This window comes from Cololabis saira, chromosome 20 (genome assembly GCF_033807715.1).
Source record: "Cololabis saira isolate AMF1-May2022 chromosome 20, fColSai1.1, whole genome shotgun sequence".
NCBI classification, from domain to species: domain Eukaryota; kingdom Metazoa; phylum Chordata; class Actinopteri; order Beloniformes; family Belonidae; genus Cololabis; species Cololabis saira.
The window spans coordinates 5,600,489-5,624,197 of NC_084606.1; the positions used below are offsets into that span (position 1 = coordinate 5,600,489).

The following is a 23,709-nucleotide window of genomic DNA, read 5'->3' on the forward strand; positions in this document are numbered from 1 at the left end:
TACCCACAGTGTCAATACGCTCACATTTAACATCATGGCCAAGTTGTTTTGTCAAGTAGTCGGACAAAGTATCTGCATCGAGGTCTGGTGTAAATCTGGTAGCAAAAACACTCACCAACTTAGTTTACAGTGCAGTCTTGAACATCCAATATGGCGGCGAAGTTGACGTATCGCAGCAGCTCCATGGAAGGAGGAGGAGAAATAGATATGGTTTTACCCAGAATCCCCTGCAGCAGCTCCGTGGGGCGTCTACGTTTATGTGTCTAGGGTTCTGACCTTCCTCTCCTGCCCCTCAGTATCCCGACATGGGCAAGACGATGGGCGAGTTCACGCTGGACATCAAGGGAGGGGAGTTCACGGACTCGGAGATCATGGTGATGCTGGGAGAGAACGGTAAGGCCCCGGCCCCCCGGCCCTGGTCCGGTAAGCCCCCCCGGGCCCCCGGGTCCACCCGGGGGTTCGGGTTACGTGAACGTGAGGCTTTCATCCGCAGGTACGGGGAAGACCACCTTCATCCGGATGCTGGCCGGAGGACTGAAGCCCGACGGAGGAGGTGGGTGTTTTTCTCTCTCTCTCGTACGCGTAACCATGGTAACCACGGTAACACAGAGACTGTCTGACGGACGCCGTGTGTTTCAGGTGACATCCCCATCCTGAACGTCAGCTACAAACCTCAGACCATCAGCCCCAAGTTCAAGGTGAGCAGTTCGGGGGGAGGACCGTGTCTGTTAGCGTGATGGAAACCCACGTCTGTTAGCGTAAGGGAAACCCGCGTTTGTTAGCGGTTGTTAGTCGGCAAGGCAAGTTTATTTGTATAGCACAATTCAACACAAGGTAATTCAAAGTGCTTTACATAAACATTAAAAGCGGCAAGACACAATTCAACTGTAAATAAGTATTAGTTAAAGTTAGTATTAGCGTTTGTTGGCGTCTGGTAGCGTGGTGAAACCAGGTGTTTGTTAGCAGTTGTTAGCATTAGAGTCTGTCAGCGTGATGGAAACCGGGCGGTTGTTAGTGTTTGTTAGTAGGCAAGGCAGGTTTATTTGTGTAGCACAATTCAACACAAGGTAATTCAAAGTGCTTTACGTCAACATTAAAAGCAGAAAGACACTATTAAACAGTAAATAACAAATTATTAGCTAAGTTAGTATTAGCGTCTGTTAGCGTCTGTTCTTCCGGCTCTCGACGAAGGCGGACGCTTTTCTGCTCCTTTCCCTTATTTGCCTGCCCTGCTACTGCTTTTGTCCTGTCTCGTCTTCAGAGTCTCTCCTTTTCACTCCTCCGAAATTCTACAATCATGGAATTGATTAACTGGTCTCTCAGCACAATTGACCACATTTTTGCGACAAGAAGACAGGGGGTAAGGGAGCCCTCTTGCCCTGATGGGACATTTCTTTCTGGATACACAATGGATTCCTACAAATTCTGGAAGCCTTTGTGCCTCCAGATTCTGTCTGTTGAAGACGTTGAAGATGCTTCATAATTGGATTTATCATAGCAGGATTTCTCTTGATCATCCTCCTGATTGGAGGAGGGGGATTCCTGGTCTACCGACAAACGCGTAAGTCGTCGACAGCTGTTCTGGCTCTTTCATACCCCTTTTACACCAATCTGGTTCCCGGGCTGGTGCTAGTGCTGGTGCTAGAGCCGGTTCGCGGTTGGTTCTAAGTAAGAACCGTTTGATTTTACACAGCTGGTGCTGCCCAGCAGCTGGCCAGAGAGCCCACGTCATTACGTCACTACTCCCCCTCGTTTTCATCCCCACCCTGATCAGGAAGCTTAGAGCCAAAAGCTGTTTTAATTTCAGCTGTAGCGCTGTTAATATGGCACTTTATTAAGTTTTAATATTTTTTCAGGTAAAGTAACCTTTAAGATCCCCAACCTGGGCTCGGTTTATCCAAATAACGCCTGTTAAGAAATTTGATCTAAAAATGTCGGAATTTCTGCCTGCCCGCCGGTTAGGTTAACGCCTGTTCCGCGTTAAATCGACGCAGAGCCTACAGCGTAGGGTACGGCGTACGGCGCCCGTCGCCGCGTAACCTACGCCGTATGCTCTGCGCAGCCCGGGGCACAGCGGCTCCTTTCCTCTCCTCTCCTCATACGTAACATTCTCGAAGAGAGTCGCAGGCTAGCGGCAGTCTTTGAGCTCATTGGCAAGATGGACAAAACCCTGGAGAAGTTGGAAGCTCAGCTTGGCGGGAAGTGATCACAAATTCGTCTGATTGGAGTCACCATTGATGAACCAGAGACTGAAGGCAGACGGAAAATTACTGAGGCTGCCTGCTCTTTAATACAATTGTTGATCCTATAATCTGGCATTTTTTGGCCGATCGCTCTGGTCACAATCTCCCTGGTGGAATGTAAACAAGTGGCTCTGCCCCCACTAGCCCTCCCCTCTCCCAGGAACACCTGTGGACCCTGTTTTCAGAACTGTACCGAGCCGCCTGCTAACACCAAGGACATTGGCTGAGGAGAAGCTATGGGCGGTGTTCACGGACACATCGCTACACACACACTTACTGATAAAACACACCTCCCTCAACTCAACGCCTTCCTCGGCCCCTCCCTCTTATCAACACCCCCCCCCAACAGTCTCCGGGTTTCAACATTAAAAGCGGCAAGACACAATTAAACAGTAGATAACAAGTATTATAGTTTGTTAGCGTCTGTTAGCGTGGTGAAACCGAGCGCTTGTTAGCATTAGCGTCTGTGAGCGTGATGGAAATCAGGCGTCTGTTAGCAACTGTTAGCATTTAGCCTGGTGAAACCGGGCGTCTGTTAACTTTAGCATCTGCTAGCGACATGCTAACCTCCGTCCCTGCTAGCGACATGCTAACCTCTAATGCTAATGTCCACAGGGCAGCGTGCGGGCTCTGCTGCACGAGAAGATCCGAGACGCCTACACTCACCCCCAGTTCATCACCGACTGCATGAAGCCGCTGCAGATCGAGAGCATCATCGACCAGGACGTAAGAACCGGTCCGGACCAGAACCCGGTTGTTGTAACTGCGGGTCCGTGTGTTCTAACGGGTCCGTGTGTTCTAACCGCCCCGTCCTCCTACAGGTGCAGAACCTGTCGGGGGGAGAGCTGCAGAGAGTGGCGCTCACGCTGTGTCTGGGGAAGCCGGCCGACGTCTACCTGATCGACGAGCCGTCCGCCTACCTGGACTCGGAGCAGCGACTCATGGCCGCCAGAGTCATCAAGAGGTGAGTCCCGGCCCCTGATTGGTCGGCTCAGGTACAGGGGGCGGAGCCAAGTTCCAGGGGGCAGAGCCAACGGCCATGAACACGTTTTTAGTGGGTGGAGTAGCTATCGGATATTTTAGTAATCCAGTATTCTACTGAAAATTCCATCGATTTATCGAGTTCTTTCTTTCGCTCTTTCTTTCTTTCACGTTTCTTTCTTTCTTTCTTTCTTTCGCGTTTATTTCTTTCTTTCTTTCGCTCCTTCTTTCTTTCACGTTTCTTTCTTTCTTTCGCGTTTCTTTCTTTCTTTCTTTCTTTCTTTCTTTCTTTCGCGTTTCTTTCTTTCTTTCTTTCTTTCGCGTTTCTTTCTTTCTTTCGCGTTTCTTTCACGTTTCTTTCTGATGCGTTTCTTTCTTTCTTTCTTTCTTTCTTTCACGTTTCTTTCTTTTTCTTTCTTGTTTCTTTCTTTCTTGTTTCTTTCTTTCTTTCGCCTTTCTTTCTTTCTTGTTTCTTTCTTTCTTTCGCGTTTCTTTCTTTCTTTCTTTCTTTCACGTTTCTTTCTTTTTCTTTCGCGTTTCTTTCTTTCTTGTTTCTTTCTTTCTTTCGCCTTTCTTTCTTTCTTTTGCGTTTCTTTCTTTCTTTCTTTTGCGTTTCTTTCTTTCTTTCTTTTGCGTTTCTTTCTTTCTTTCTTTTGCGTTTCTTTCTTTTTTTCTTTCTTTCGCGTTTCTTTCTTTCTTTCTTTTGCGTTTCTTTCGCGTTTCTTTCTGATGCGTTTCTTCTTTTCTTTTAGTTTAATTTAGTTTAGTTCATCCTGCTCGATTTATCGAGTTCTTTCTTTCGCTCTTTCTTTCTTTCACGTTTCTTTCTTTCGCTCCTTCTTTCTTTCTTTCTTTCGCGTTTCTTTCTTTCTTTCACGTTTCTTTCTTTCGCTCCTTTCTTTCTTTCTTTCTTTCTTTCTTTCTTTCTTTCGCGTTTCTTTCTTTCTTTCGCGTTTCTTTCTTTCTTTCGCGTTTCTTTCTTTCGCGTTTCTTTCACGTTTCTTTCTGATGCGTTTCTTTCTTTCTTTCTTTCTTTCTTTTTCTTTCTTGTTTCTTTCTTTCTTTCTTGTTTCTTTCTTTCTTTCGCCTTTCTTTCGCCTTTCTTTCTTTCGCGTTTCTTTCTTTCTTTCGCGTTTCTTTCTTTCTTTCAAGTTTCTTTCTTTCTTTCTTTCACGTTTCTTTCTTTCGCGTTTCTTTCTGATGCGTTTCTTTCTTTCTTTCTTTCACGTCTCTTTCTTTTTCTTTCTTGTGTCTTTCTTTCTTGTTTCTTTCTTTCTTTCTTTCGCCTTTCTTTCTTTCGCCTTTCTTTCGCCTTTCTTTCTTTCTTTCGCGTTTCTTTCTTTCTTTCTTTCGCGTTTCTTTCGCGTTTCTTTCTGATGCGTTTCTTTCTTTTTCTTTCACGTTTCTTTCTTTTTCTTGTTTCTTTCTTTCTTGTTTCTTTCTTTCTTTCGCCTTTCTTTCGCCTTTCTTTCTTTCTTGTTTCTTTCTTTCGCGTTTCTTTCTTTCTTTCGCGTTTCTTTCTTTCTTTCGCGTTTCTTTCTTTCTTTCGCGTTTCTTTCTTTCACGTTTCTTTTTCTTTCTTGTGTCTTTCTTTCTTTTTCTTTCTTGTTTCTTTCTTTCTTGTTTCTTTCTTTCTTTCGCCTTTCTTTCTTTCGCGTTTCTTTCTTTCTTTCGCGTTTCTTTCTTTCTTTCGCGTTTCTTTCTTTCTTTCACGTTTCTTTCTTTCTTTCTTTCTTTCACGTTTCTTTCTTTCGCGTTTCTTTCTGATGCGTTTCTTTCTTTCTTTCTTTCTTTCTTTCTTTCACGTCTCTTTCTTTTTCTTTCTTGTGTCTTTTCTTGTTTCTTTCTTTCTTTCTTTCTTTCTTTCTTTCGCCTTTCTTTCGCCTTTCTTTCTTTCTTTTTTCTTTCTTTCTTTTTTCTTTCTTTCTTTCTTTCGCCTTTCTTTCTTTCTTTCTTTTGCGTTTCTTTCTTTCTTTCTTTCGCGTTTCTTTCTTTCTTTCTTTCTTTTGCCTTTCTTTCTTTCTTTCTTTTGCCTTTCTTTCGCGTTTCTTTCTTTCTTTCTTTCTTTCGCGTTTCTCTCTTTCTTTCTTTCTTTTGCGTTTCTTTCTTTCTGATGCGTTTCTTTCACGTTTCTTTCACGTTTCTTTCTTTTTCTTGTTTCTTTCTTTCTTGTTTCTTTCTTTCTTTCGCCTTTCTTTCGCCTTTCTTTCTTTCTTGTTTCTTTCTTTCTTTCTTTCTTTCTTTTGCGTTTCTTTCTTTCTTTCGCGTTTCTTTCTTTCTTTCGCGTTTCTTTCTTTCTTTCGCGTTTCTTTCTTTCTTTCTTTCACGTTTCTTTCTTTCTTTCGCGTTTCTTTCTGATGCGTTTCTTTCTTTCTTTCTTTCACATTTCTTTTTCTTTCTTGTGTCTTTCTTTCTTGTTTCTTTCTTTCTTTCTTTCGCCTTTCTTTCGCCTTTCTTTCTTTCTTTCTTTTGCGTTTCTTTCTTTCGCCTTTCTTTCTTTCTTTCTTTTGCGTTTCTTTCTTTCTTTCTTTCTTTCTTTCGCGTTTCTTTCTTTCTTTCTTTCTTTCTTTTGCCTTTCTTTCTTTCTTTCTGATGCGTTTCTTCCTTTCTTTTAGTTTAATTTAGTTTAGTTCATCCTGCTCGATTTATCGAGTTCTTTCTTTCGCTCTTTCTTTCTTTCACGTTTCTTTCTTTCGCTCCTTCTTTCTTTCTTTCTTTCTTTCTTTCATTCTTTCTTTCTTTCTTTCTTTCTTTCGCGTTTCTTTCTTTCGCGTTTCTTTCTTTCTTTCTTTCACGTTTCTTTCTTTCGCTCTTTCTTTCTTTCTTTCTTTCGCGTTTCTTTCTTTCGCGTTTCTTTCTTTCTTTCTTTCGCGTTTCTTTCTTTCACGTTTCTTTCTGATGCGTTTCTTTCTTTCTTTCTTTCACGTTTCTTTCTTTTTCTTTCTTTCGCCTTTCTTTCTTTCGCCTTTCTTTCTTTCTTGTTTCTTTCTTTCTTTCTTTCGCGTTTCTTTCTTTCTTTCGCGTTTCTTTCTTTCTTTCGCGTTTCTTTCTTTCTTTCTTTCACGTTTCTTTCTTTCGCGTTTCTTTCTGATGCGTTTCTTTCTTTCTTTCTTTCTTTCTTTCGCCTTTCTTTCTTTCTTTCGCGTTTCTTTCTTTCGCGTTTCTTTCTTTCACGTTTCTTTCTTTCACGTTTCTTTCTTGTTTTTTTCTTTCTTTCGCCTTTCTTTCTTTCTTGTTTCTTTCTTTCTTTCTTTCGCGTTTCTTTCTTTCTTTCGCGTTTCTTTCTTTCTTTCTTTCACGTTTCTTTCTTTCGCGTTTCTTTCTGATGCGTTTCTTTCTTTCTTTCTTTCACGTTTCTTTCTTTTTCTTTCTTGTTTCTTTCTTTCTTTCTTTCGCCTTTCTTTCGCCTTTCTTTCTTTCTTTTTTCTTTCTTTCTTTCTTTTGCGTTTCTTTCTTTCTTTCTTTCTTTCACGTTTCTTTCTTTCGCGTTTCTTTCTGATGCGTTTCTTTCTTTCTTTCTTTCACGTTTCTTTCTTTTTCTTTCTTGTTTCTTTCTTTCTTTCTTTCGCCTTTCTTTCTTTCTTTTTTCTTTCTTTCTTTCTTTCACGTTTCTTTCTTTCTTTCTTTCTTTCACGTTTCTTTCTTTCGCGTTTCTTTCTGATGCGTTTCTTTCTTTCTTTCTTTCTTTCTTTCTTTCTTTCACGTCTCTTTCTTTTTCTTTCTTGTGTCTTTTCTTGTTTCTTTCTTTCTTTCTTTCTTTCGCCTTTCTTTCGCCTTTCTTTCTTTCTTTTTTCTTTCTTTCTTTTTTCTTTCTTTCTTTCTTTCGCCTTTCTTTCTTTCTTTCTTTTGCGTTTCTTTCTTTCTTTCTTTCGCGTTTCTTTCTTTCTTTCTTTCTTTTGCCTTTCTTTCTTTCTTTCTTTCTTTCTTTCTTTCTTTCTTTCGCGTTTCTTTCTTTCTTTCTTTCTTTTGCGTTTCTTTCTTTCTTTCGCGTTTCTTTCGCGTTTCTTTCTGATGCGTTTCTTTCTTTCTTTCTTTCACGTTTCTTTCTTTTTCTTGTTTCTTTCTTTCTTGTTTCTTTCTTTCTTTCGCCTTTCTTTCGCCTTTCTTTCTTGTTTCTTTCTTTCTTTCTTTCTTTCTTTTGCGTTTCTTTCTTTCTTTCGCGTTTCTTTCTTTCTTTCGCGTTTCTTTCTTTCTTTCGCGTTTCTTTCTTTCTTTCTTTCACGTTTCTTTCTTTCTTTCGCGTTTCTTTCTGATGCGTTTCTTTCTTTCTTTCTTTCACATTTCTTTTTCTTTCTTGTGTCTTTCTTTCTTGTTTCTTTCTTTCTTTCTTTCGCCTTTCTTTCGCCTTTCTTTCTTTCTTTCTTTTGCGTTTCTTTCTTTCGCCTTTCTTTCTTTCTTTCTTTTGCGTTTCTTTCTTTCTTTCTTTCTTTCTTTCTTTCTTTCGCGTTTCTTTCTTTCTTTTGCCTTTCTTTCTTTCTTTCTTTCTTTCTTTCTTTCTGATGCGTTTCTTCCTTTCTTTTAGTTTAATTTAGTTTAGTTCATCCTGCTCGATTTATCGAGTTCTTTCTTTCGCTCTTTCTTTCTTTCACGTTTCTTTCTTTCGCTCCTTCTTTCTTTCTTTCTTTCTTTCATTCTTTCTTTCTTTCTTTCTTTCTTTCTTTCTTTCGCGTTTCTTTCTTTCTTTCTTTCTTTCTTTTGCCTTTCTTTCTTTCTTTCTTTCTTTCTTTCTGATGCGTTTCTTCCTTTCTTTTAGTTTAATTTAGTTTAGTTCATCCTGCTCGATTTATCGAGTTCTTTCTTTCGCTCTTTCTTTCTTTCACGTTTCTTTCTTTCGCTCCTTCTTTCTTTCTTTCTTTCTTTCTTTCTTTCGCGTTTCTTTCTTTCGCGTTTCTTTCTTTCGCGTTTCTTTCTTTCGCGTTTCTTTCTTTCTTTCTTTCACGTTTCTTTCTTTCGCTCTTTCTTTCTTTCTTTCTTTCTTTCGCGTTTCTTTCTTTCTTTCGCGTTTCTTTCTTTCTTTCTTTCGCGTTTCTTTCTTTCACGTTTCTTTCTGATGCGTTTCTTTCTTTCTTTCTTTCACGTTTCTTTCTTTTTCTTTCTTTCGCCTTTCTTTCTTTCGCCTTTCTTTCTTTCTTGTTTCTTTCTTTCTTTCTTTCGCGTTTCTTTCTTTCTTTCGCGTTTCTTTCTTTCTTTCGCGTTTCTTTCTTTCTTTCTTTCACGTTTCTTTCTTTCGCGTTTCTTTCTGATGCGTTTCTTTCTTTCTTTCTTTCTTTCTTTCGCCTTTCTTTCTTTCTTTCGCGTTTCTTTCTTTCGCGTTTCTTTCTCTCACGTTTCTTTCTTTCACGTTTCTTTCTTGTTTCTTTCTTTCTTTCGCCTTTCTTTCTTTCTTGTTTCTTTCTTTCTTTCTTTCTTTCGCGTTTCTTTCTTTCTTTCGCGTTTCTTTCTTTCTTTCTTTCACGTTTCTTTCTTTCGCGTTTCTTTCTGATGCGTTTCTTTCTTTCTTTCTTTCACGTTTCTTTCTTTCGCGTTTCTTTCTGATGCGTTTCTTTCTTTCTTTCTTTCGCCTTTCTTTCGCGTTTCTTTCTTTCTTCTTTCTTTCTTTCTTTCTTTTGCGTTTCTTTCTTTCTTTCTTTCGCGTTTCTTTCTTTCTTTCTTTCTTTTGCGTTTCTTTCTTTCTTTCTTTTGCGTTTCTTTCTTTTGCGTTTCTTTCTTTCTTTCTTTTGCGTTTCTTTCTTTCTTTCTTTCTTTCGCCTTTCTTTCTTTCTTTCTTTTGCGTTTCTTTCTTTCTTTCGCGTTTCTTTCTTTCTTTTGCGTTTCTTTCTTTCTTTCTTTCTTTCTTTCTTTGGCGTTTCTTTCTTTCTTTCTTTCGCGTTTCTTTCTGATGCGTTTCTTCCTTTCTTTTAGTTTAATTTAGTTTAGTTCTTCCTCCTCTCCCTGTGTGTCGTCAGCGCGTTGACCCGGTTTAACCGTAGTCCGGGAGAAACAGCAGCTTTGAGCTGCAGAATGAAACCGTTCCTGGAGGCAGAGAACGTTCCTCCATTTGTTGTAATGGAATGAATTATTTGTGGAGTTGTTTCAGCCCCGGTGGATGTTTGTTTCTGACTGTAATGATCGTTGCAGGTACATCCTCCACGCCAAGAAGACGGCGTTTGTGGTGGAGCACGACTTCATCATGGCCACGTACCTGGCCGACCGCGTCATCGTGTTTGACGGGATTCCCTCCAGGACCACGGCGGCCAACACGTGAGACGACACGCTGATACAAATATCTACTTAAAACAAATAAAACACGCTAACACTGATCTACTCAAAACAAATAAAACACGCTAACACTGATCTACTTAACACAAATACGTTTATTATGGAGATCAAGAAAGACTAGTCCTTGTATAAACTACTTAACTTTTAGTATGTAAATAATACATTTTGCAAGTACAGTCAGTTTAATTGTGTTAAGTTTACTTTATCAAAATTAAGTTCACTTTATTTATCAAAATTAAGTTGAATTTAAAAAGAAAAGAAAATAAAAAAAAGGAAAAGACAAAAAAAAAATAAAAAAATTAAGGTGACTTTACTTGCAAATGAATTTTGTACATACTAAAAATTAAGTAGTTTATAAAAAGACTAGTTTTTCTTGATCTACATAAAAATCTCATGCGAAAAAGTTGCCTTAATTTTTTAAAAGTAGATCAAGCAAGATATTTTTTACTGTGGTTTCTACTTAAACAAATAAAGCATGTTTCATCTAAACGTTGGTCAATCTGCCCAATAGATTAAAATTGTTAAAGGAAAAGTAAATAGTTTGTGAGTAAATGAAAAGATTACTGGGATTACAGAAATACTGCTGGTTAAGGAAAAAATGCACAATGTCTTGTTTTTTGAACAAATGCAGATTAAGTTCAAAACTAGATGTATTCATGTAAAGCAACAAACTTCATTTTTAATTGTTAATAACACACATTTAAGTATGTTATATTTACATGCGCTTAGATGTATTTTTTCCAGGGCACGATCGGCGGCTCCTTTTACGTTTTTAATTTCCCCCCCGTTTCCCCTCAGGCCCCAGAGCCTGCTGGCCGGGATGAACCGGTTCCTGTCTCTGCTGGAGATCACGTTCAGGAGAGACCCCAACAACTTCCGGCCGCGCATCAACAAGCACAACTCCATCAAGGTGGGACCCGGAACCAGAACCGCTCTAAACACATATTAACAAATACAAATAAAACAGATATTTGTAGGAGTTTTAGTTTGGAATCAATCCTCTTATTATTTTTCTTTAAGACTACAACTTACGTCTTTTGTGTTCTGCTGCAAACTAAATTGTATTTTGATCGTTGTACGGCAGGGGTCGGCAACCCAAAATGTTTTAGAGCAATATTGGACCAAAAACACAAAAAACAAATATGTCTGGAGCTGCAAAAAATTAAAAGTCTTGTATCAGCCTTAGAATGAAGAAACACATGCTGCATGTTTCTATATTAGTTAGAACTGGGGGAGATAAGTGCCATGAAAGGCGCCTAACACCGTGTCATAACTGCATGCGACGCGAGCGTCAGCGACAAAAACAATTCCATTGCTTTATTTTCTATTGGATTGTCGGACGCCCTGATTCTATTTTCTTCCTGTCGCTCGCGTTGAAAGCGCTGTAGGAAACAGTCATTTCAATGCAAGAACCTCAATAAAGTGGCAGCTGCTGGAGGGACATCGCCAGGGAGCTGGAAGGTTCTGATAATAAGATATAATAATAAGAAAATATATAATAATAATAGGATAATATTTCTTCCACTTTATTGAGGTTTTTGTAGTGAAATGAGGAGGTATCATAGAGATAACTTCTCATTTCAACTAAAGCCGGGCAGACACTGTGCGATTATCCAGTCGTGCAACTTTTTTTTGATCGGGCCCGATTTTGACTCAATCGTTGCTCGTGCCTCGTGCAGTAAACGTGGGGTAACGACAAGAGATTAACACCTCACGACGAGCTCCTGATCAAGAATCGTGAGGTCGCAAGAAAATCAAGCGTGTTTGAAATCCTGGTCGCTCCTCGTGAAGGAATCGCAGCTGAAGCAGCTGCGACCCGATTGGACTCATCCTTTCACAGAGAGCATGCACATTCTCTGATGTTACGTCAAAAACTATTATATGTAGTTTAAGTGTTGCAAATTCACATTACAAATCATGTTTTAATAGCAGAAAAAAAGACTGCATTTCCACGTACGGTGCGGGTCGCCGCGTACCCTGCGCCGTAGGCTCTGCGTTGGTGTAACGCGGAACCATAAATCAGCCTTAAGTGTGTGCTCTGTCTGCTGTTCGGAACACCTCTTTTTTCTCTTCTCATTTTGCTGGGACGTCGGGTTCCTCCGCCGAGACACAACTTTTGCGGTACGCGTTCTTTGTTGTTATATATATATATATATATATATATATATATATATATATATATATATATATATATATATATATATATATATATATATATATATATATATATATATATATATATATATATATATATATATATATAATTATAAAAAAATGAAGGATCCCCATAACCTTTGATCGGGTGGGCACAGCCCACACCTGCCCCAGAACCGGCCTCGAGTTCCAGTACAGAGAGGTCCGACATGAGGATTATGATCGTATAGTGTGAGCAGACGGAGCATCCAAGCATCAGGTCGTACAGTGTGAGAACATAAATCGTGGGCTCTGAACTTTTGAACTCCGCGATCTAGTCGTGCAGTCTGAGATGGGGCGGTCTCATACAATTTAAAATATCGCACAGTGTATGCCCAGCTTAACTGGATCAGCCGTTCCTCATCCATGACCGTTTCTTACAGCGCTTTCAACGCGAGCGGCAGGAAGAAAATAGAAGAACATTTAAATATCACAATATCAAGCTTGTTTTCTGTTTAGAAAGTACAAACGTAGGAAGATTACAAGTAATCACCCATTTTTTACTTGTCTCTTTACTATTTTAGGAGTTTCTTTCAGGAGCGCGCGGGTGGTGTGGTGAATAAAGGCTGATTTATGGTTCCACGTAAAATCGACGGCGTAGGGTCTGCGTTGGTGTAACGCGGAACCATAAATCAGCCTTAAAAAGCGAGTTTCAGCTGTCAATCAAAATAACGTGGGGGGCCATAACGCTTTCAGTGTGGACAGAGCACGTCCGATGCCACGCAGTGCGACGCGATAGTCGGACGCTCGCATGCAGTTAGGACAGGCTGTCACAAATGAAATGTATTATTATTATAACCCCCTCTCTCTCTCTTGCAGGACACGGAGCAGAAGAAAAGCGGGAACTATTTCTTCCTGGACGACTAAGGCGTCGTCCCGCGTGACCGACAGCGAGCTGCCGCGGCGCCGCCTGGCCCCGCCCCCAGGCGAAGCCCCGCCCCCCCCAAGCATCAACCCATCAGCCTCCGCGTACCGGGCTGCGTTCAGTAGCGACGATGTTGTGACGTGTAAAAACGGTGACGGGCGCCGCGTCACGTGACGGCGGAGGCGCGGTCATGTGACGCGGCGCCCGCGGAACTTTCAGCAGCGAATTTTAACACTCATGCATTTCCAGAAAGTGATAATAAACAGAAGCTTCTACACACAACCCGGTTCTTGTCTTTTGTCGGCGCCGCTGGGCCCAAACACGTGTAAGGAGAACTGGACAACCTGGTGATGTCATACGGGACTGTGGCCTTACATTTTCTTTAAGAATTAAACTATTTTCCTTTGAGTTTACATGGAAATAGTCATTCTGAATTGAGGTTTACATGGAAAACATGTTTGATGGTCTTTCTCCAATTCCTCTACAGGTCTGGGGGTTGGGAAGGTTCTGATTGGATAGGGGGGCGGACCGGAAGAAAAACAAACTTAGCCGCTAGAACTTTGAAAAGCTCACAATTTTGACGTTTCCTGTTTCCATCTGTTCTTTTAATGATTTCTATTTATTAAAATAAATGGTCTCTGCTCTTGACCAGCGTTTACTGCGTGCTGCCATTTTGAAACTTAGTTTGGAAAACCAGCGCCATGGAGACAGACGGGTGAGGGAACGAGCAGAAAGACCGGAATTAATTTAAAGAGGAATGAATGTATACATTTCTTTTTAAAATGTATTTATTTTATTTATAAATCTTTTAATTTAATTTTATTTATTTTGGTTTTTCTTTTGTTTTATTTTTTAAAAGTTTTTTTCATTTTTATTTTGTTTTATTCTTTTTTTAAATTTAATTGATCTTGTCTTTTCGAATGTGTATACATGATCGCGGAATTCTATTCTATTCGGATTTAAAATCGGAATAAACCAGCCACACAAAGCTGAATGAGTATAGATTTTTGATTTCTTTTCTATTTCCTTTTTTTAATTTAATTTTAACTTTGTCACTATTTTTGTTTTTTTAATTTATATTTCTGAATTAGTGTATACATGATCGCGGAATTATTCTATTGGGATTTAAAATCGGAATAAACCAGCCACTTACTTCAGAATGGCCATTTTCATTCAGAATTAGGTGTTTACATGGTCATTTTTACTCATTTTAAATCGGATTTAATTCTAATTCTGAATTAAAGAGGACTTAAACTTCCCATGTGACCTCACAAGTGCTTCATATAAAGACCTAAGTAGATTCTTGGACCTCAGATTAATAATAAAAGCCAGAGTGCCGGTTCCACCACAAAACCGACGGAGTCAGAACCAAACACTTTTATTTATTGAACCACATAGAAAAACCCAACATGTTCTGTACAGCAGTGTTCCTCAGAAAACAAACCAACGGTAAAAGCAGCAAACTTAAGGCACTATAAATTCTACGGAGGTGAAACCAGAACCCGGCCGGCCCTCTCGGTCACGCGGGTTAAGAGTTGCGGGGACGATTCCAGCAGCAGCTTTTCCATGTTTGTGCGGAAAAAGAAGTTCCTGAAAGCTGGGAGGCCCCGACACGCCGCCCAGTCTGGGTCGGCCCAGAACCGTCATTTAGTTTTTAAATCCATACATTCAGAAGTGTAAACGTACATGCGACCACAGACATCTCTCCTCCTCCCATGGAGCTGCTGCGATACGTCAACGACGCCGCCATATTGGATGTTCAAGACTGCGCTGTAAACTAATACAAGTACATGGACTTATTTTCATAAAGAGCCTTTCTACAAAGAAATGTACGTTTTACGTCTCATTTATTCATTCACACACGCACTAATATACTTGGGAAACAGTTAGGCACCAAATATAATACATTTAATTTTCTCAGATGGCAAAAATAAGAACTTTATTGATCCCACATAGGAGTAATTCATGTTATATCAGCTATAGAGAACAAGGTAGTGCCGGAAAACAATATATATCCCCCCTCACAAAAATAAGAAAAATAGAGAAACATTTTCTCATCAACAAAACATATTTTACATAAACATATTTTAAAATTTTCAAGTAACAAAATAACATATCGTTAGCATAATTGCCTAAGTTGTATTTGAATGCCTTAGAATTAGGAAATTATGCAATGAGCCTAACAATATTTGAACCATTTTTCAGATTTTTTCAGTTATTTTATTGTCTGAAAAATGGTTCAAATATGTTATTTTGTTATTTGAAAAATTAAAAATGTGTTTTGTTGATGGAAAAATATGTTTCTCTATTTTTCTTATTTTTGTGAGAGGGGATATATATTGTTTTTCGGCACTACCTTGTTCTCTATAGCTGATATAACATGAATTACTCCTATGTGGGATCAATAAAGTTCTTATTTTTGCCATCTGAGAAAATTAAATATATTATATTTGGTGCCTAACTGTTTCTCAAGTATATTAGTGCGTGTGTGAATGAATAAATGAGACGTAAAACGTACATTTCTTTGTAGAAAGGCGCTTTATGAAAATAAGTCCATTTACTTGTATTAGTTTACAACGCAGTCTTGAACATCCAATATGGCGGCGACGTTGACGTATCGCAGCAGCTCCGTGGGGCGGATACGTTTATATGTTTATGTGCGACCCCGTCCCTCCAAGCCCCGGTAGTAAGATCCCCTCCCATTGGCTGAGAGCTAGAAGCCCCGCCCCCGGCCCCGGTGGGAGGAGTTGAAGGTGACGTAGTCTCCGCCCTGCCGCCTCCGCGGGGGGCCCCGCCAGCCGTCCTGGCCCCGGCCCCCTCGCCCGCCGCGCCCGCCCCGCCCGTGGTAGTTCCGCCTCTGGTCCGTGGGCGGCCGGGGCCCCGCCCCCTCCAGGGGGGCGGCGGTTGCCAGGTAACCGGGGGGGTGGAGCTGCTTCAGCGGGCCTCGGTACGACGGTTCTGATGGGAGGAAAAGAAGAATGGGATGAAGGTCAAAGGAACGTTGTGTTTCTGTGAAAGGAATATGTTTATGGAACAATCTGAACAAAGAAACCAAATCAAGCATTACATTCAAAAGAACAATTAAAGCCAGTATGTTAAGGAAATATAATGAAATATTTTATGTTTGATTGACTGACCCATTGTCATGAAAGGTATAAACATTGTTTGTTGTTGTTGAATGGTATTAACTGAATTGTAACTTGGGAACTAAAAAGGAATGTGACTGTGTTGGCCGGCAGATATTTCATTTTAGTTTTTTCATTACTTTGTTGTTGTTTTTTTAATTTACGTTCTTTGTAAATTGTTTTCTTTGGAAAAAGGGGCCGATTAAATAAGATTCTTCTTCTTCCAATTTAAAATTGTATTACTTGCATATAAAGCCAGAAACGGCTCAGCTCCGCAGTATTTACAAGACCTGATGGTGCCTTATGTTCCTGGCAGAGCTCTCCGTTCTCGGAGTGCAGGTTTACTCGTAGTTCCTAGAGTATCTAAATGTAGATTTGGAGGGCGGGCGTTCTGCTATCAGGCACCATTACTCTGGAACCAACTTACAATCTGGGTTAAGGAGGCTGACACCACCTCCACCTTTAAAACTAAACTTAAAACCTTTCTGTTTAGTAAAGCCTATAGTTAGTGTTTAGTAAACCTCTAGCTGGTGTTGGTAAATCTCTAGGTAGTGTAAACTCTAGTGTGTTAGAGTCAGTAGTCATAGTTGCAGCTATAGAACAAGACTATAATAGTAAGTCTCAAATATAGCTTGGTGGTAGATATGCTGCTATAGGCCTATGCTGCAGGGGGGCACCGACATGATCCACTGGGCGGTGCCTCTCACCCTTCTTCTCCTCTCTTCTTCCCTTCCTCTCTTCTCCATTTCCATTTTTATTTATTATAAATATCTCATAACTATCGTTTTTGTCCATCGTTCCTGTAGTTTCTTGTGCTGGCCCCCCTTTTCTCTTTTTTGTGCATGTTTGCAGGCCGGAGCCTCGGGAGCTGCGTTCTGGCCTGCGGTCCCGGCTCCCTTTCATTCAGAATTTAGGAACGTTTGTGTTTATATTAAATTGTTTGTTGTTTTATTTATGAAATAAAGAATAAAGAAGGAAGAAAAGGTCAAACACGGGTTGGTCGTCACCGTGACAACCGTCGTACGTACCGAAGCTCTGAGGAACCATGACGGGTCTGCTGCTAGCGTTAGCCACACTAGCAGGGGCGGGGCCTTCCAGGGGCTGCATCTCATCGGAGTTCGCCGGGGGCTGGAACCCCAGGGGGAAGTGGGGGAACTGGGACCCCCCCTGGGGGTAGAGGGGGTGCAGCGGGGGGCCGGGCGGGGGCACCGGGTACGCTGGAACGGCGGAGGGGTAGCCCGCCTGATAGCCGGGGTTGGGAGGCAGGGACATCTGTTGCCACGGCAACGAGGGGCTGGGCATCCTGGGAGGCATCTGGGGGGGTGGGAGGATGCCCCCCGGGTACCCGGCCTGGCCGAAGGGGGGCTCGCTGGACGGGGGGGTCCCGGCGGCAGAGGGGTGGGGCTCGTACTGGTACGGGGGGGGCGGGATAGGGCTCCTGGGGCCGGGTCTGGGGGGCGGGGTAAGGCTCCTGTGGCCGGGTCTGGGTCAGGGGGTAGGGCTCCTGGGTCCGGGTTAGGGGGGCGGGGTAGGGCTCCTGGGTCCGGGTTAGGGGGGCGGGGTAGGGCTCCTGGGGCCAGGTCTGGGTCGGGGGGGTAGGGTAGGGCTCCTGGGGCCGGGGGGTCGGGGAGGGGTAGGGCTCCTGGGGCCGGGTCTGGATCGGGGGGGCGGGGTAGGGCTCCTGGGGCCGGGACAGGGGGGGCGGGTCCTGGGGTGCAGTCAGGGGTGCGGGGTAGGGCTCCTGGGGCCGGGTCTGGGTCGGGGGGGGCGGGAGTGGGGGAGGGGGCCTTGGGCTGCATGGTGAAGGCCTGCTGCAGGGGGAGCAGGTACCAGAAGGGGGGGCACATGGGCATGGAGTAGGCCTGGGGGGGAGACACAAGTCAGAATCAGTTCCTGCAGAAACACCACCCGGTTCTGATCCGTCCAAACACAAACAAACAAATGGTGAGAAGAGCTCCTTCTTCACCACGATGGTCCGGTACACCGGCCGCATAACTGCGTACGCTGCACCGATCCGTCTGTCAATCTCCCGCTCCATCGTTCCCTCACTGGTGAACTAGACCCCGAGATACTTGAACTCCACCTGATGCAGGACTTCTCCACCCACCCGGAGAAGGCACGCCACCCTTTCCCGGTGGAGAACCATGGCCTCGGTTTTGGAGGTGCTGATTCTCATCCCTGCCGCGTCGCACTCGGCCTCAAACCGCCCCAGCACATGCTGAAGGTCCCGGTCCGATGAAGCCAACAGGACAACATCATCCGCAAAAAGCAGAGATGAAATCCTGTGGTTCCCAAACCGGACAACAAAGGCGCACGCTTTTCTGCTCCCTCTCCCTTATCTGTCTGCCCCGCTACTGCTTGCTTGTCTCGTCTTCAGAGTTCTCTTCTTTTCACTCCTCCGAACACAATTATGGAATTGATTAACTGGTCTCTCAGCACAATTGACCAAATTTTTTGCAACAAGAAGACAGGGGGTAAGGGAGCCCTCTTGCCCGGATGGGCCATTTTTTGCTGGATATACAATGGATTCCTACAAATATTGGAAGCCTTTGTGCATGGCGATCATGTCCATCGAGGACGTAGAAGATGCCTTCATATTTGGATTTATGATAGCAGGATTTCTCCTGATTATCCTCATGATCGGAGGTGGGGGTTTCCTGATGTATCGACAAACGCGTAAGTCGTCAGCAGCCGTTTTGGCTCTTTCAAAGCTGCCGGACGTGGCTTAAGGGTCAAGCAAAGCGATCAGCGCTCTGACTTTTACGTTTGGGGAGCAGGCCAGTAAGCTGGATGCGATTCTCAAACAGAACCGCAGGCTGGCGGGGGTCTTTGAGCTCATTAACAAGATTGATAACCTGGAGAAGTTGGGAGCTCAGCTTGGCCGGAATTGATCACAATTCTTCTGATTGGAGTCGCGGCTGATGAACCAGAGACTGAAAGGCAGACGGAAAATTACTGAGGCTGCCTGTTTTCAAAAAAATTGCTGATTCTATCATCTGCCCTCGACAGAGCGCCTTGGGCCGACCGCTCCTGGTCACAATCTTCCTGGTGGAATGTAAACAAGATGACTCTGCGCCCCCCACTAACCCTCCCCTCTCCCACGAACACCTGCGGATCCCTGTCTCAGAACTGTACGAGCCGCCTGATAACATCAAGGACATTTGGCTGAGAGCAGATCTGGGCGGAGGTTCACGGACGTATTCATCGCTTCACAGAGACACTTACTGATAATCACACACAATTCCCTCAATTCAAACGCCTTCCTTGGCTCCTCCCTCTTATCAGCCCCCCCAACAGTCTCTGGGTTCGAGCGCCAGACGGCGATCACTTGGATGTACTGCAAGTCCTGTGATGTCTGTTGTTCTGTGTGCTGCTGAGGTGTTTTTTTTGCAACTTGATACTGTGTATTGTATGATATTCAGTGTGAAGATGTATTTTTTTTCTTTGTTGTAGAAATTAAAGTGATGAGGACACCGAACTTTATAATTTGACCGTTTAACGTTAGCTACTCAAAAATCCAACATTACCTGATACAAAATGGGAACTGCAAATCCACGTTTCGGTGCCTGGAATCCAGTTTTTTCTGCGAATTGCAGCGATCCATTTGTCCCTCTTAAGCTTATTTTTCGGCAGTCTGTAAAACGGTAACTCCGATTTCTTGCTAAATCTATGAGTTCAGTCGACCACACAACAGCTCTTTCCCATTTTAGATGTTTTCCAGTTGCTCAAACTGAGAGTCTACGCTGCCACTCAGTGGCAGAAACCCGCGGTGAAGTTGCATCTGTGGCGTCATGCACATTCCCTCTATTCTCCTCTCCAGTACACTGGCGTAGACTTTCCCGCGGAGGCTGAGAAGTGTGATCCCCCTATAGTTGGAACACATTCTCCGGTCCCCCTTTTTAAAAAGAGGGACCACCACCCCGGTTGCCACTCCAGTGGTACTGTCCCCTTCCTCCATGCAATGTCGCAGAGGCGTGTCAACCAAGACAGCCCTACGACATCCAGAGACTTGAGGTACTCAGGGGGAATCTCATCCACCCCCGGTTCCCTGCCACTGAGGAGCTTATGAACTACCTCAGTGACCTCGGCTTGGGTGATGGATGAGCACGTCCCAGAGTCCCCACTCTCTGCTTCCTCAGTGGAAGGCATGTCAGTCGGATTGAGGAGATCCTCGAAGTGTGCCTTCCACCGTCCGACAATGTCCCCAGTCGAGGTCAACAGCTCCCCACCCGCACCGTAAACGGTGCCGCCAGAGTACTGCTTCCCCCTTCTGAGGCGCCGAACGGTCTCGAGTTTCCTTGAGGCCGACCGAAAGTCTTCCTCCATGGCCTCACTGAACTCCTCCCAGACCCGAGTTTTTGCCTCCAGGACTGCCCGAACCGCGGCTCGCTTGGCCTGCCGGTAACCTATCTACTGCGTCAGGAGTCCCACAGGCTAACATAGCCCGGTAGGAATCCTCCTTCAGTCTGACGGCATCCTAGGGCTTGTAATGGGAAATTTTGGTATTTGTCTCGTATGCTTTCACAATCCTGTTTTCAAGTGAACATTCCTTGGCGAGGTCATGCTCCTTTGACACAGAGTCTAGCATGGTTGTCATGGGCGATATTTTGTCTAGTTGTTCCCGGCCTGTCCACTATAAGATAGCGTATCTCTAGACATCTTCAGCTCACTCAGGACTGACTGTTCGTCCGATCAGTTGTACTGTGTGACTCCATTCATGAATGTTTCTCTTTTCATTAAAACTCAAGAAAGACAGCTGACGTGTCAGGATATTCTTTTTTGAACAATAATTTTTGCCACCACAGGCTGGTGGTGGCTTCTACTCTGTGCGATGTACAAAATGACTATATCGTGAATATTCGAGTATACATTGTCACGCATTTGCTTTGTCGCGGGAATTAAATTACAGGCTTTTCTCACTCTCTCATCTCGTCTTTCCTTCTCTGACACATAAAACAAGCGACCTAGTTACATACGTCACATGGGTGCATTGTCATACGCCCAGCAGAAAGGTAGCAGCAGCCGGTGCTAATGCTAACGTATGCAGGAGGACAAATTAATTCCCAAGAAAAATAGCACAGGATCCATTGTTTGGTTTGGGTTCAAGAAAGAAGATATTGAACAAACGGGTCCGGGACCGCTGGTGAGTTCCACCTAACTTTCCCAAACTCGGCCTGTTTGCGCTGTGAGTTCAACCGTTTGGTTGCTACGCGCGACGGACTCTTTTCAAAGCAAACTGGGACAAACTGGGAAACTGCGGCCGCGCGCAGCCCGCCGCCAGAGCCTTTCTCTTCCATATACACGAATCCAGCAAAAACCGGAAGTCGAGCGGTCGCCATTACTGCAGTGGCGGCTCCCTGCCAGGCTCTCTTAATGTTTTTGTATTTCAGCGCTTTTGAATGAAAGGGTCCCCAAAAGTGGAGTGCTTTAAAGCAGCACAACGTAACTTTCAGCTTTTGTTGAGTTTGGCGGCATCTTTTGGACAAAAGCGGTAGTGCTTTACCAGAGAGAACACTACGTTTCCCTTGAGCACCAGGGCGTACTGCCGGAAAGATCCTGTCCCGTCGCTTGAATTTATTTTGATAGCGAATGAAGACGGGGACGGACTTTTCTGTTTCACCAAATGAACAGACGGAACGCAAAAAAAAGATGTTAAACTGCTGGAAAGGAACTGGAATTTACCGGAATACCTTAAACAAGGAAGCCAGGGAGCAGTATATGGAGAAAATAATGATTATTAACGGTTTGGATCCATATGAAATCCCTAATAAAGAATGGAGCTCCTCGTCGGAGCTCCACTCTTTATTAGGGATTTACTGCCGCAGTTCTGCAGAACCCATCTCTTACTACCTTGTTTAGGAGTGTTTGGCAGCTGCTTTGGTAAATGTTTGACTCGCCATGTGTTTCAATAAATTAGTATAATAGTACAACATACAGTACATGTTTTGTATCCCTCTTACTTCTCTTTTGTTTTTTTTGACTGCTATATTATGCTGAAGAGGCTCCGAGGCGTGAGCAATATTTTTGTTTTCCTCGTGAGATTATTTTTTTTGCCTCTGCAGCTACAAATAGAGTTAATATTTTTTCCTCAACAAACTAGTTTTATCTGAAGATTGGGGTTAATTGCAGCGCAGAGAGCTGGCCAGCAACTGCGTTTAGCTGGAGAGGTGGGGAATAAAACCCGTATGAATGATCCGACCCCGGTCTGTGAGTGTTTGTGGTTTACTGTGGAACGTTATGTTTGGTCGTTACAGCCGCGATCCAACCGAGCAGACGACTCTTTCACTCTTTTACTCTGTTATCTCAGATACTTGGCCTGCGTGGTTCTGCCTCCGAGCAGGAAAGTGGTGAAAAGTTAAACCATTAGCGATCTTTTCCCCACGTCTGTTATGTGGAGCTGCGGCAGCCACAACGCAGCAACGGGTTACCAGCTTCTGCGGAGCTCTGCGCTCCACGCCCCGCCCATTTTCGTCTCCACTACGAATCGGGAAGGAGGGGGAAGTGACGTATGCCGTAAAGCAGTCAAAGCCGTAAAAATGTGTAGTTTTTTAGTGTGGCAGGGTTCCTACCATGCTCCTCAAAGTTACATAGTGCCAGTGAAGGCGATACAGACCCCTCAGACCATGACAGAGGTTCATTAAACCTGTTGGAAGTTGATGTACCATCACAATGATGATGATGAAATATTAGATTAAGGTGGAAAAGTTACGTTGTGCTGCTTTAAGTTTACAATGTCTCGGAATTCGGGGAGGACTTGTGCCGTTCTTGGCTGTTCAAACAGTAGTGGAAAATTACAAATCTGGAAAAAAACGCTATGCAAAACACAGTCCATTACCAAACGAATTGGATTACACCGATTTCCTGGGCGTGACATTTCGACTTTTTTCTCAAAGTGCACAATGAAAAAAAAAAACTTCCTCCTCTAAAATATTATTTTTATTTTTCTCCTGCCTGGCCCTGATCCTCTTCCGTACAGGGGTTGGCTTTGGCCTGGGGAGTTAAGTTCAGCATTGGCTTTAAAGATATCTGGCGCCATCTAGTGTTGTGAATGGGTATAACGTCTAGACCCCGAATGTAAGACTATACGGTAATATCATCAAAGACGGATCAGAACCAGCACATTATCATTTCAGAAAGTTCTAGACTAAAACCCGGACAGGCGAGTCTACGGGTCAAGGTCCGGGTCTCACCTTGACTCCCAGGTTGAAGAAAAACCTCAAGATGTCGACGTCTGTGGAGAACAGAGAGAGATGGTCAGAACCAGAACCAGAACCAGCGGACCCACCTGGCCGTAGGGCTGGGCGGTACGGACTAAAACATTTATCACGATCATTTCTGGCATTTATCCCGATAAAAAAAATACCGATACAAAAACGTTATCAATATTATTCTTTCTTTTTTTCAGGCTCCTTTCTTTCTTTCTTTCTTTCTTTCTTTCTTTCTTTCTTTCTTTCTTTCTTTCAGGCTCCTTTCCTTCCTTCCTTCCTTCCTTCCTTCCTTCCTTCCTTCCTTCCTTCCTTCCTTCCTTCCTTCCTTCCTTCCTTCCTTCCTGCTCCCTTCCTTCCTTCCTTCTTTCAGGCTCCCTTCCTTCCTTCTTTCAGGCTCCCTTCCTTCCTTCCTTCCTTCCTTCCTTGTTTCAGGCTCCCTTCCATCCTTCCTTCCTTCCTTCCTTCCTTCCTTCTTTCAGGCTCCCTTCCTTCCTTCCTTCCTTCAGGCTCCCTTCCTTCCTTCCTTCTTTCAGGCTCCCTTCCTTCCTTCCTTCTTTCAGGCTCCCTTCCTTCCTTCCTTCTTTCAGGCTCCCTTCCTTCCTTCCTTCTTTCAGGCTTCCTTCCTTCCTTCCTTCCTTCCTTCCTTCCTTCCTTCCTTCCTTCCTTCCTTCAGGCTCAATTCCTTCCTTCCTTCCTTCCTTCCTTCCTTCCTTCCTTCCTTCCTTCTTTCAGGCTCCCTTCCTTCCTTCTTTCAGGCTTCCTTCCTTCCTTCCTTCCTTCCTTCCTTCCTTCCTTCTTTCAGGCTCCCTTCCTTCCTCCCTTCCTTCCGGCTCCCT

General features: G+C 43.4%; 2 protein-coding genes across 2 annotated transcripts in view; one reads left to right on the top strand and one right to left on the bottom strand.

Moving 5' to 3' along the window:
* abce1 (ATP-binding cassette, sub-family E (OABP), member 1) overlaps positions 1 to 12,823 on the top strand; it is a 40,528-nt gene extending 27,705 nt beyond the window's left edge. Inside the window, exons 12-19 of the mRNA XM_061709729.1 lie at positions 297 to 393; positions 494 to 553; positions 640 to 698; positions 2,859 to 2,969; positions 3,065 to 3,207; positions 9,342 to 9,464; positions 10,281 to 10,392; positions 12,495 to 12,823. Of these exons, the coding sequence (XP_061565713.1) occupies positions 297 to 393; positions 494 to 553; positions 640 to 698; positions 2,859 to 2,969; positions 3,065 to 3,207; positions 9,342 to 9,464; positions 10,281 to 10,392; positions 12,495 to 12,542 (753 nt within the window). The 3' untranslated portion in view covers positions 12,543 to 12,823. The remainder of the gene's footprint in view (positions 1 to 296; positions 394 to 493; positions 554 to 639; positions 699 to 2,858; positions 2,970 to 3,064; positions 3,208 to 9,341; positions 9,465 to 10,280; positions 10,393 to 12,494) is intronic.
* Positions 12,824 to 15,343: 2,520 nt separating this feature from the next.
* otud4 (OTU deubiquitinase 4) overlaps positions 15,344 to 23,709 on the bottom strand; it is a 49,267-nt gene continuing 40,901 nt past the window's right edge. The window contains exons 17-19 of the mRNA XM_061710815.1: positions 22,856 to 22,896; positions 16,694 to 17,527; positions 15,344 to 15,498 (exon numbers count right to left, since the gene is read on the bottom strand). Coding sequence (XP_061566799.1) covers positions 15,475 to 15,498; positions 16,694 to 17,527; positions 22,856 to 22,896 — 899 coding nt within the window. The 3' untranslated portion in view covers positions 15,344 to 15,474. The remainder of the gene's footprint in view (positions 15,499 to 16,693; positions 17,528 to 22,855; positions 22,897 to 23,709) is intronic.